General features: G+C 41.7%; 1 protein-coding gene across 8 annotated transcripts in view; it reads right to left on the reverse strand.

Moving 5' to 3' along the window:
• PRKAG2 (protein kinase AMP-activated non-catalytic subunit gamma 2) overlaps positions 1-13657 on the reverse strand; it is a 368891-nt gene that overhangs the window by 85459 nt on the left and 269775 nt on the right. For all 8 annotated transcript variants that reach the window (XR_003899816.1, XR_003899815.1, XR_003899817.1 and 5 more), the window contains 2 exons: positions 6757-6759; positions 6406-6502 (listed from right to left, as the gene is read on the reverse strand). Coding sequence is in view for 5 of the 8 variants with exons in the window: in XM_029911642.1 (XP_029767502.1) it covers positions 6406-6502; positions 6757-6759 (100 nt within the window). In the remaining 3 variants the exon portion in view is untranslated. The remainder of the gene's footprint in view (positions 1-6405; positions 6503-6756; positions 6760-13657) is intronic.

A 13657-nucleotide genomic window follows, 5' to 3' on the forward strand; every position in this document is an offset into this window, starting at 1 on the left:
GCATGCGTCTGACGAAGTGGGTATTCACCCACGAAAGCTTCTGCTCCAATACATCTGTTAGTCTTAAAGGTGCCACAGGACTCTCTGTTGCTTTTTACAGATCCAGACTAACACGGCTACCCCTCTGAGGAATAATATTATAGCGCACTTCGTGTGCTCAAAGCACAGCTCTTACTGACTTCAGCTGCTGCTGCGAGTTCTCAGCACTTCTGCAAATCAGATCCCAGGACACCATAAAATGAGGAACATCCAATTAGTGACCACCTCTGAAAGGGTGACTTAAGGGACTTGCCTGGCATAACATAGCAGCTACCTTGCTATTGCCACAGAGAATCCAATTCCCTGGGGTAGCACATTCAACTACCTTAACTATGAGACCTTCCTTTCTCTTTCATAATCCCCTGCCTCACTGATTCCCTATCTACCAACTTCTGCAACAAATGAAGCAGGGGCCCTTCAGACAGATTCCATCACTATACAACCCTGATGCATCCTCAGAGCAGGTCTATCCTGTGCACTGAATGAGTCAGGAGTCCTGGGGGGGGGGGGGGGGGAACAGTATGATCATGTAATTAGAGAGTATATCATAATGCATGCACACAAGGAGGCCAAGTTAAGGTTGCACAGGCAACTGCAACTCTGCCTTTTCCAAACTTTTGAATGGTTGACTGTATCTTAACGTTCTTTTAATGTAGCTTTGTGCACAGTTTTGTGTAATGCGTCAATAACCTATGATATGCATTTTGTTGCCACCTTTCCCATAACAGTGTTACAGCCTCCCCCCACAACTGAAATGGATTAATATAACAAGAGCCAAGTTAAAGTATTATGAGCGGAGACGTGAAAACAGGGATGACAGTTAGTGGTGAAAGGTTAACAGATAGATTTTTTTGGCATACTACTCAAGGGAGGCTATTCCATGCATAGGAAACACCATGAAGGAGGTACAATCACAGGCAGAAAGTAGACAAGAGGGTGTCATCAAAAGGAAAGAAGAAATTGGGAGAACATAGTGCAAGAGGTGGGTGTGTTGCAAAGGAAATAGGAGATACATCTGGGCAACACTGCGCAGTTTTGGTGGGAAGATTAGGAATGCAGATTGTATAATGCCAACTCTTTAGACACACAATTAACCTCCTAAAAACCTAAGTGTCAGCGTCTAAAAGATTTAATATTGAGCCACAATAATCAGTAATGCACAAGCTCAGTGACTACAGCAGTTGCAAGCATTACCATACAACAAACATGGGTTCAATTTCTAAATCTGGGCACTCACTTCCTAGGCTAGACGTGCTGTGGATGAAGCATATTTAGTTCATGTATTGCTCTGCAGAAACCCCTTTGAACTGTCTAGAAAGGGAACCCCTTCCACCTTGTTGGAATGGAATGCCAGTCACTGTAACTCTGTGTTGATTTGACAGGATAGCAATATAGTTCTGTTGTCTATGCTTACAGCCTAGTTATAAGATTAAAAACCACTATTCCAGTGTTCATTCTGGGCTGCACAAGTGCATCATGAGCATTCACTGTGGTATTGAAGTACAGACAAAGCTCCATGTCAGCACAAAAGCACTTTTTTTCTTTAAGACACTTGAGCATAATAAAGATGTAATAGTTCCGATCAGGTCTCTTTCAACCTGCTCCTTTGAAGTAGGAAGAGTTAACCCAAAAATTTCTTTAAATGGCTCTTTTTTGCCACCATATAGGCCAAGAGATCTATTGAATTTAGTTTTGAAAACGTATGCCTATATTTTTGAGGATGACTAATGATTTTGAATGCCCAACGTAAGACACCTTAAAGGGGCCAGATTGTCAAAAGATGGGTGTCCAGCACTTTCTAAGAAGGCAGGGCCTTCTTTAAGTTTCTCAAATTGGGTGCCAAAACAAAAAACGCACTCATTACTTTTGCAAATTTAGACCATATTAGACTTTTCTGATAAGAATCACCCTGTTGGCTTAAGGTGACCACTGACAGTTAGCAATGAGTTTCTTCTCCCACACTATACCCTTCCATTTTTGTCTCCTTTCCACCATACTCTTAGTGTGAGCCCCACATGACAAAAATTTGTTCCTAGCCTTTAATCTGGGATGAGATAGCCTAGGAAAAGCAACTGAAGCTTTTTGTATAGTCAGAGCTGCCGCTTTATTTTCTTTAAGTTGTGCTGGTGGATAAGATGGTAAAGAGATGGCTGTGAGCCAACACTGCAGCAGAACCAGTTACCCAAGGTACAGTTACAATGCTGAATCAACCAAATTACTGCAGCTGACAGGTATGTGGTTGATATCTGTGATGTAAATACTGAGACTAAAGTAACTTCTGTAGCCTAACGGAATTTTAGACACTATTTGAAGGATGGGGTGAAGAAAATTCAGATTAGACTAGTGTCATGGTATAGTTTCAACCAATAATGCTAACAGTTATTTTAAAAGAAAAAAACAAACTAGATCTCAAACATTTCCATCTGTAACAAAATGAAGCTACACAGTGACTCAAACTGTGGTGGTAAAAATCTGAAGTTTTTCTGTTAAATACACAAAAACAAATTACTTCTCCTAGCTCTTCCCCAACCTCCAGCCTCCTCCCTTTTGCAAAAACAAAAATAAATCCCAGACCTACTATAGCTTGACACTGATCCCATACAGAAAGCAATTGGAGAGCAGGGTGTTTATTCTTTTCTTTATTTTTCGAGCAGCTATGTAATCCGTGATCTATCCTGAAGTTTCACAAGTCAACCCAAAACTATGTGTGAAACAAACCAAGGAATCCACTTTGATGAAACAGCAGGTGTGTGTGTGTGTGTGTGTGTTTATTATTAGGCACACACTCACATCAGCTTTGTCACTTTTTTTACTGTAAGAAGGAACTGGTTGTCCCTGCCTCCCAAAAAAGTAACAGTATGAAAGATAAGAAAACCTACTTCCGTGGTCTTATTTCCATTCCCTGCTAGAGGGACACTGATCTTGAATTAAAATATTTTTTTGATTACGGTAGTTAATGTCCGTTTTCTGAGAGAGAAGTCACCATTTAAATAGCATGTCCTGAGCTTTCTAGTAAACAACTATTTTATTAATAATTAAAAGTTTCTCTGTTCTCTTACTATGTTTAGAAGGATCTTTTGGGCAGATCCAAGCAAACTAAACATATTTTGGCCCACCTCTTTCTTCCTCTCCTTCCCTTCTATGTATATATTTATGTGCTGGCTATTGTGTTTCAGCTCCGCTGCAGCTAATACTAGTAAACACTCTCTTGAAAAGACTGAGTAAGAGCATTCAGTACAAGAATTATGGTATCATTCTATTGCAAAAGACAGGATCTGGAACTGACCAACAAGTGAAACTAACAATAAAGAGAGTCCAGTCAAATGTCCAAAGTGAACAAGCCGGGGGAGTGGGGGGGGGGGGTAAAGCAGGGGAAGAGGGTAGGGAGAAGGAAGAACCAACTATTCCTGAGAGAGAAATGTTATCTTATGTATTAATTGTAACACTAGTAGGTACAACATTTTCAGATACAAGTGTGATGTTTTTGAGTGAGTGTCCATTTTACTTACAGACCATCCCTTCTGAGAAACCAGATTCTGCAAAGCAACATACCGTCCCAGTCATGAGACAAAATGCAGTTACAAGAAAGGTTGGTATTCTAAACAGCATTTCATTTCCCCCACCCTTCAGATTAAATAATTAGTTTCAAATAATGTGAATTAATTTCCTTTAAATTAAAATGCCAGTGACATTCTCTCTCATTTGTGTAGGCTTTCCAGAGAATCACAAGCAAGATCCATTCTGGAATAAGACTATTTTGAGGCCTTGTTTTTGATGGTTACTTCCTATTAAACATTCGGTTCCAAAGGAACTGCTGCATAATTTGATACACCAGACAGTTACTGACTGTTGGTGGACATACTGTTGGGGAAGCTAGCCATATGTGAAACACAGAGCTAGATTAATCTATAATAGCAGCTAGAAAACAAGTTTCTAATTAAACACGTTATTTTATATATCAGAGAGAGAGGAGGCTTGAAATGTGACAAGACAGAACCCCAAATATGATTAAACTGCATCCACAGCATGAAATCTAATCACACTCTTGAAGGTCTTTTGTTTCTGAACCACCTTACCACCCAACACATCTCATCTACCAAATAACCAGAACTAATTTTCTCTCCTCCCTTCCCTAACATTAGCACTGCAAACATAGCAACAAGAGCAAGTTTGAGGTAAAAAAATATATATATATATATTATATATATGCACTGTGAACATTTCCATCTGCATCCCACTGTCTTTGGGCTTCTCTACGTATTGACTTCACATATGAAGACATATTGTGACAATGAAATAAGTTTTGCTCTAGTGCATGGGCTGTTCATTTTATCAAAATGGTCTCCACTGAAATACACTGCACATCCTGCCACCTATTTTATTTATATAGCATTCTTAATGCCCATGTTTTGATCACTATCCTTCCAAAGATTCGATGGATTCCCTACAAAGATGGCAAATGCATCTGAATGGGGCCAGGGTTTGCTATTAAGCGTACTGTCCACCAACGGAGGAACATGCTTCCTCTGACATATTCCAAAACCAATATACAACAAATTAAAACAAAGCAAAACACTCAAACTTATATACCATCTCAAAAGAAGAGCCACATACATCACTTCAGTTTGATGGAGGAAAATAAAATTTCAAGAAATACCACAATGGTACACAATTTTGAGAATGGTGAGAATGATTGGCAGTGAATTCATATTTTATAATCTGACATGTGCACTGGAAAACAAATTATTCTATCACAGTAATCTATACTATCTTGTGTAAATGAGAGTTTTTGTTTAGACCAGACATCCACCTCAGCATGTTATGAAACACTACGTAGACATTAAAAAATTGTAAAAGGAATTTATTTACATTTCCCCAAAATTGAATGTTTGTAGCAGATCAGTAAGATAAATTTAGGACAGACTCTGCATGTCATGGTTTAACTCTCCAACTTGAAGATAAGAGGAAGTCAATCGAGTACATGAAAGGTGCAGATGTGGTCAGAAATTACCGGTGTTAAATTGGGGAAGGATAGTACAAATTAGAGACTGAATTCCTTACATCAAACATTCATGTTAAATAAGTCATACTGAAGCTGCAGATTTTATTGTTCTGGTGAGGATTCACCAAGACAAAAAAAAGCCTGAGTCTATTTGACTGGCCTACCTTTGCTTTAAAAGTTATAGAGCAAGAGGCTCTTAGACAAGCAGTCAAATCAGTAGGACTCAGGAAAAACCTTTAAAAAAGTCATAAAGGAATTTAAAATGAGGTTTGTGGCTAGTTACATTCAACAGCAATATCAGTTACAGAAAGGAATAGCTATCAAAAAGAACATCTGATTAGCATGCTGGTTTATGAATTTTTTTTTTTTTACTATAATGACTCAGCCTATTATTTTCAAAATTTTTAAAGATATTTTACTACAAGTATTGCAAATAAAAAGCCTATGAAGTTTTAGCTACTTTAAAATATTAAACATGAAAATTAGATTTCTATGGCCATTCTATGAAAGGGCAATCATGTCTAAAAACTACTACCTTAAGTTTTCAACTCACTCCCCTTCAAAAAGGCACAAGCTTATAGATCTGTTCAAAATTATGGAGGAGAATACACTCCTTTACAAAACAGTGTAGTGCCTGCAAGATATGTATAAATAAGTCAGAAGCTCATCTCCTACCCGAGTTAACTATTTGTCAGTCATCTAATTAGGAGCTAAATGGGAAGCAACATCAAAGAAAAGCTGGCAGAGATAAGGCTGTTCTGCGAACACTGACTTTTTCTAATACACGCCCACATCTGGTACAATATTCCCAATTTTATCATCTTTCAACTGTCATTTAGATCTAGAGGTCAAGGTCTACAGTACATGTTATCAACAGGAGACACAAAAGTTCTTTAAAAGCAAAAAAACAACCCCCGGGTGTCAAGGTTTTCCTCCGCCCCCCGAACTGGGCTCAACGATAACTGGAAAAACAGATCAAGGATCCCACCGCAGGAGAGGGTGACGAAGAGCGGCATTTGCCCGCCTGAGTGGTCATCTGCTGGGAAGCGCCCCGCGTGTGAACGGAACACACGGGACGGGTCCGTACGCAGCGATCGCCCCGCAGGGGCTGGGCCGAGTCTGGGGGCAGGGTCGGCTGTAGCCCCGCGACCCGCCTCGCCCCTTTCCAAGGGCGCAGGCAGCAGGGTGCGGGGCAGCCCCCAGCGGGCGGGCGGGCGCGTGTCTGGGCCCCCCCCGGGATGCTGCTGTCCCCGTCCGGCTCCCCCCAGGAGCGAGCCCCGGAGCCTGTAGCGGGCAGCAGTGCCCGGAGCGAGGGGAGCGTCTGTCCGTCAGTCGCTGCTCCGCGGCAGCCGCCTCCGACTTACCTTCATCGTCGAGCTCTAGTTTCTCCAGCATCCCTTCGGAGGCGGCCGGGGGCTGAGGAGAAGCCGGAGCCGCCGCAGCTGCTGCTGCCGCCGCCGCCTGCGGAAGGGGGAAAGCGGAGAAGGGGATCAGCATCCAGGCGCGGACCTACCGGACCCGCGGCGGCATCGGACGCAGCCCGGCGTGGCAGAGGCTGAGCCGGTCTGAGGGAGGGGAGTGGCCGCCGGGCGGACGCAGGGGGTGGCTGCTGGCCCGAGTCCGTGTGCGGATGATGGAGGGGGCGGCCCCTCAGCCTGACGGGGCTCGATTTGTGCTGTCTCCTACACACCCTGGGGGAGGGGAGGAGGCGGGACCGCCTCCTCCCCCCGGCGGCTGCACCCAGCCCATTAACCCTTTACACCCAGGCCGGGTAGGGCTCTGCCCTTTAGCGAGGCCGCAGGCCTGTGACGTGGGAGGTCTCGCGTCTCCTCAGCATCCTTCAAGTCAGCGAGCCGCCGTTTACGTCCGTTAGCTTCCACAGGCCGCCAAAAGAACCTTTCGGCGAGGAAGTGCCAGCCCTTCCCCCTCACGGCCCCCCTTTCTGGGGCCGGACTGGAATTTGGAACATTCCGTTTTGCTGCAATCGAGCCGGCTGCTCTGCCCAGGAGGGAAGGTAACTACCATTCACACGGGGGGTGGGGGAGCGGTGCCTGTGCTATTGCTACCTGCACCCCGGGTCAAGCCATCCACCTTTCCCTGTCCATCCTGCGAGGCGAGGGCGGGCTGTTAACGCTGCCTGCCAGTCTTCCCAGGGTCGGGGTACGGTAACCTGAGAGGAGGAAACCTTTCCCCCGTCAGCCGGTGTTGGTAGTGCCCGATGTATTCACCTGCTAAGGCGGCCGCGAGCGGCCAGTCCCACTGCTGTCTAGCAGGGGAGGCTGGATCCCACCTCCCCACTGCCACGGGTGGGCCACCTTCACGAGGCGTGTATTTCTCAGGCTGACGTGCAGACCAGTCCCTGCTGCAGCCCCCACCCTCCCAGGCTTGTCATAGGTCCTGCTGTGCCTGGAGACCCCCATCCTCCACCCCCCACGTGCCTCCCACACCTACTGTAGCCCCAGCCTCCCAGGACACTGAGGGTCCCAGCCTGGCTGTGGCACTGTGAGACACACAAGAGTCAGACCCAGCATGACAAGGGGCCCATAACATTCAGCAAGTCCCAGCATGCAGTGGTCCAGCTTGATGTGAGGGGCCGGGTTGCACTGCATGTCAGACAGTTATCTGTGCAGGCCCCATTTCTCTGAAGTAAAGATAAAGGTTAGTGTCATCTGTCCTATTCTGTACTCATTAGACAGAGATGCTGTGGTAAATGAAGCTGTAAGGAGTGTGGGGACTGGATTTTGGAGAGATGGAACAAGTGGAGTAGTCTTCATGCTCCTAGCAAGTTACTGTACTGTTGGGCAAAGTTTGGACACCCTGCTCTAAAGTAAGCATTCCATTTTCTTGATTGGTTTCTGCTATAGCTTGTTTAAATACAGCAGATCTTTTCCATGTTAATGACCAGGAGTAAAATATTTTAAGGTTCTTATTTGACCTCCACTTTTCTAAGTCTGTCCATATAAAGTACACGTTTTTTAAAGTAAGGGTAGTTACCCACTGGAAAAGTTTACCAAGGGATGAGATAGATTCTTCATCCTTTGAAGTCTTTAAATCCAGATTGGATATTTTTCTACATGAAATGCTCTGGTACCCAATCAAACGTTATGGTCCTGATGCAAGAATTAATGGGTGAAAGTATATGGCTTTTATTATGCAGGAGGATAGACTAGATGACCATAATGAGCCTTTCTGGCCTTATAGTCTATAACTTAAAAAATGAATAGGCTGAAGTTGCTAGTCACTGAAGTGTGGATGCTTTAGAAATGTTCAGCATAAATCACATTGGCTGAGCCAGAGTAATGTAAAGTTTACATTATCAACCTTCTGAACTAGCATATACTTTTTGTGGCCCAAAATCTGATTGCTAGCAATTGGCAGAGACAGGTCCAGGGGGATTGAGTTCTTGTTACCTAATCCCTTCTGCCTCTTCCTGGGGAGTTTTCAGTTTAGTTCTTAATGGTTGTCACTGTTTCATCTCTACCCTCTTATTTAATTGCCTTTTCCTTGGACAGCTACTGACTTATTTGTCTGCAGGGCTTCAAAGGAAGCATTCCTTCTCCTTAGAAGTAGGTTTTCTGTCCTTTGCTGAGCTGTGGCAGCAGATGCTAGTGGACGTTAGAAATGCCCCAGGATGCAGAGCGTGGTGCTTCAAAGGAGTCATAGCAACCATGTAGAGAATACCAAGTAAGGTTTGTTTGGCGCACTGGCTACTGAAGGTGAGGAAGTCTTCCAAGGAGAAGGTAGACAGAGGACTAAGGCATTCAATATTTCTTGCTTTCCAGCAGAATAATATGCACAAAAAAATAGAGAACACCACAAAATGTGTGTTAGTGAGAATTAAGGGTTGAGAAGGGAGTACAGAACCTTAACAATTCTAGCACAATTCTGCATGGCAGCTCCAAACAAGGAAAATAAGATCCTCGCGGGGCTGGGTGACTGCTTTCTACCCCTAAACAAATCCCTTCCAGTGGATATTAATATGAACCCTCACTTGCTCAGGAAGTAGAAGTGTCCAATTCTTGGTCATAAGAAAGACCACCATGAGGACACTGTGTCAAGTTTAACTCCAAACAACTTGTGTGTTGTTTTTTGTAATGGCAAAATATTATTAATGTATACCTCAATGAATATTGTAGCTGATCAGCCATATAAACCACCAATACTGAATGCACTAAGTAGCAATACTTCAGAACATCCACAGCATTTTAATTATATCTTTTATTTGAGCTGTGCTTAACCCCCCTATACAATTTTCCTTTATATCACTTGTCTTGATATCAATCAGGGTAAGATGTGCTTCTTACCAAATTCTTTTGTTTGTTAGTTTAAAAAAGAACCCCAAAACCATCAAGGTGTCACCCTAACTCAAACAAATATAACCCAGTGCCTATGGTGGCCCCTGCAGTTCTGCGGGAAGCTATCACAACTCCAGCTGGTGAGGAGCTGTGAAAATTCTGGGGGGAGGCGCAAGGTCAAGGAAGGCACCTACCCCACTGTCACATAGCAAATGACACCTCTGTTTGGAAGAACAAAAAGTAAACTTATCAGAATGAGGAACACCTCTGACGTGTATCTTAACAAAAATATTTATCTTGGAGAAAAGACTGTGAAATAAGGTTGCCATCTCTGAGTTACAAAAATACAAGACAGCTGGGATGATCCTGAGCCAATAAAACTGGGCAGCTGACGTTGAACACTGAGCACCCTTGCAGACTTCCTAGACTACCTCAAAAAAAAAAAAAAAAAAATATCCTGGGAAAACCTGGACAGGTGGTGGCCCTACTATGAAAGTAAAACTTCCAATAAAGAATATATACCTTTCAGGAGAAAAATTAATACTGGTGTGACTAAAATAGTAATAAAGCATGTGTTTGCAGGATCAGAGAATTAATTACAGAAATCTGGTTTATTTTTTAATTAAAAAGGATGAAAATTATATATAACTGGAAGTCCAAAAGGGTATTAATTGTCATAGCAATATCATAGGGTATGTTTCTAGCGAGGTCCTATGGGGATTGGTTCTTGGCCCTAAGCTATAACAACATTTTTATTAATGACCTGGAAGAAAACATAAAATCATCACTGATAAAGTCTGTAGATGACACAAAAATTAGGGAAACAATAGATAATGAGGACAGGTCACTGATAAAGAGTGAACTGGATCGTTTGATAAGCTGGGTGCAAGCACACAATATGCATTTTAATAGGGCTAAATATAAATGTATACATCTAGGAATAAAGAAATGTAGGCCATACTTATATGATGGGGGACACTATCTTGGGAAGCAGTGATTGAAAATGATTTGGGGGTTGTGGTGGATAATCAGCTGAACATGAGCTCCCAGTGTGGCCACAGAGCTAGTGCCATTCATGGATGCATTAATAGGAGAATTTCAAGTAGGAGTTGAGAGGTTATTTTATTTGTGTGCTTAGAACTGGTGTAACCACTCCTGGAATATTGTGTCCAGTTCTGGTGTCCAATTCAAGAAGGATATAGATAAATTGGGGAGGATTCAGAGAAGAGCCATAGGAATGATTAAAGGATTAGAAAACATGCCTTATCGCGATAGACTGAAAGAAGCTCAATCTATTTAGCTTAACAAAAAGAAGGTTCAGGGGTGACTTGATTAGAGTCTGTTAGTATCTACACAGAAAACAAATATTTAATAGTGGGCTCTTCAATCTAGTCGAGAAAGGTGTAAAATGATCCAATGGCCAGAAGCTGAAGCTAGACAAATTCAGACTGAAAATAAGGCTTACATTTTTAACAGTGAGAGTAATTAACCATCAGAACAACTTAGCAAGGATCATGGTGGATTCTCCATCACTGATAATTTTAAATCAAGATTGATGTTTTTCCAAAAATATATGCTCTAGAAATTATTTTTTGGGAAGTTCTATGGCAGGAGTAGGCAACCTATGGCACACGTGAGCTGATTTTCAGCAGCACTCAGACTGCCCGGGTCCTGGCCACTGGTCTGGGGGGCTCTGCATTTTAATTTAATTTTAAATGAAGCTTCTTAAACATTTTAAAAACCTTATTTACTTTACATACAACAATAGTTTAGTTATATAATATAGACTTATAGAAAGAGACCTTCTAAAAATGTTAAAATCTATTACTGGCACACAAAACCTTTAAATTAGAGTGAAAAAATGAAGACTCGGCACACCACTTCTGAAAGGTTGCCGACCCCTTTTCTATGGCCTCTGTTATACAGGAGGGCAGACTAAATGATCACAGTACTCCTTTCTGGCTTTGGAATCTATGGATCTATTAAACTATGAATAGATGTTTGATTGGAAAAAAAATTATGCCAGATTTTAAAATTGTGTTTCTTTTTTAACACCACACAATAAGCTACTAAATACCCAACATTTAAAGAAAATGCATATGTTGTTTGTAGCTTAAATTTAACACACACACCCTGAAAGTACACAATGTATTTTACCTGCTAAAGTACATAATAAGCCATAAAAAGACATTTAGACCCAAATCATGCCACAAGCTCTATGCCAGCAAACCTCACAAGCCTCACTGCAGGATCAGTGTTAATTTTTTTGTGGGGAAAACTGTATCCAAGCTGAGAATATTAAGACAAATTCAGTGTAATTTAAAGATAATTATTAACCTCTAGTAATATTTGCTAGTGTATACGTAACGCTACATTGCAGATGGCTGCTTTACCAAAACATCACTGTGCTATAATTGCTTCTGTACAGCTCATAAATGCAATGGAAACTGAGAATCTCCATCCTTGCAAAGGAAACTCCATCTTTCACTCACCCCCCGTGAGCTAGCCTAGCAGTATACTGGCATGCTAACATTCTGAGATCAATGAACTACGTCCGCACAATAGGATGAGTTATTAAGGTCTAGGAGAAAAATCTGTCCTACTCCAGACAGGCTGTAACTCCCATTACATTGATACGATATGGCACAATGTTGGAACATCTGTGTATTTAGACTATTTAATTTGCTGTCACAAAAGGTTTCTAATAGCTCCTTTAGAATATACTAGGTATAGTATATTCTAGTTTATACTAATATATAGTATGTATTAATATATTAAGGCCTTGTCTAGACTAGGAGTTAAAGGTATGATGCTAGAAAGGGTTAGATAACATGTTTGAAGTCTACTGTAGGCAAGGCAGTGTGTACTTGAACATGCATTAAGATTACTGAGTTAGAGCCTAGGCTCCCCATAGGCTAATCACATAACAAAGGCAGAGTGTGCCTGGTCCGCATTTGACTTTTCAAATATGTTAGAACATGTCTCTCTCTCTCGAGTGGATCTCTTCAGTCACAGCTGCCATAAAACCAACTGAGTAAATTCTTTACCTCTCAGGGGCACATACCCATGGTCTCTCGAGACTGAAGGATGCCTACTACTACTACATCTTTAATCCTAATCTAGACAAGGTTTAAAGCTATTACAATGTTAACACATTTGGGTTTTAAACCAACAGTGTTCAAAATAATTTAAAACTTTAGATGCTGTGAGCCAGATTCTTCATTATGCTGCAGCCCCTTTACTATGATCTGTTTTTATTGTGTAAAGGAACAGTGCTCATGCCATACATACTGGTTTCTTTCTGATATACTGTAATTTCATAAAACATTTGTTATCCATTATTGCAAAACAAAACTTAGTTATTTTTCACCATAATGCAATAGTAAATGGTTGGTTTATTTTTGAAAATATATATTTTTGAAAATTGTCTGAGCATTTTCCTTCTATGTTAGGTCACAGCTCAGAAGTTATTAATGTCTTAAAAACGGGTTTACAACCAGAATGTTGACACAGACAGAACCTTAATACAGCTCTGCTAGCAATCTTTATGGAGGCAAAGTAAAACAAACAACTGAAGGTTAGTAGATTAGTAACACTCATAAAAATGTGATGCAAACAAATTTTGGGAAGGGGAGAGCTTAAATCATAGTAGAAAATTGCTTACTTTTTATTGCTGTGTTCTTTCCCTAATGTTTTAACATTAAAATGAATGGGAATTACTCATATTCTGAAGGGGGGAAATCTATCCCCTGGATTTTATATACACTTATATATTAAAACAACATTTAACGTTTTCATCTCCACAGCACTTTACACACATTAATTATTCCCCAAGCGCTTCTGTGATTCATATAACTAAGTATTATCCCAACTTCTCAGATGAGGAAATTGAAGCAGGGAGGGTCTGATTTGCACAAGACCATAGAGGAAATTAATGAAAGGGCTGGGATTAGAATTGGAGAGTTCTCGGCTCCCAGGCCTGTGCTCAGGCCAAACAGCCCTGTCTGTCTATGTATTGCTATGCAGGAAACACTGTTTTCATTCACAATTTCATGCCCCATGTAAGCATGATGGAGGTCGAATGTTAAGTATGGTGGAAACAGGAAAGGAAGGAGCAAGTACCTAATGCTGCTAAACAGTGTCCCCTTAACTCAATTCAAGATCACTCACTGGCTCTGAAGAAGTCCCATCCAGTCCTGCTTGGGTAGCAAATGCTATACGGGGTCTGAGTTGGGAAGCAAAATAGGGGATCCTAGGAGTTCTGAGACAGACATTGTCATAACTATAAAGGGAAGGGTAACAGCTCTCTGTGTACAGAGAC

This window comes from Terrapene carolina, unplaced genomic scaffold (assembly GCF_002925995.2).
Source record: "Terrapene carolina triunguis isolate 2854851 unplaced genomic scaffold, T_m_triunguis-2.0 Scaffold111, whole genome shotgun sequence".
NCBI lineage: Eukaryota > Metazoa > Chordata > Testudines > Emydidae > Terrapene > Terrapene triunguis.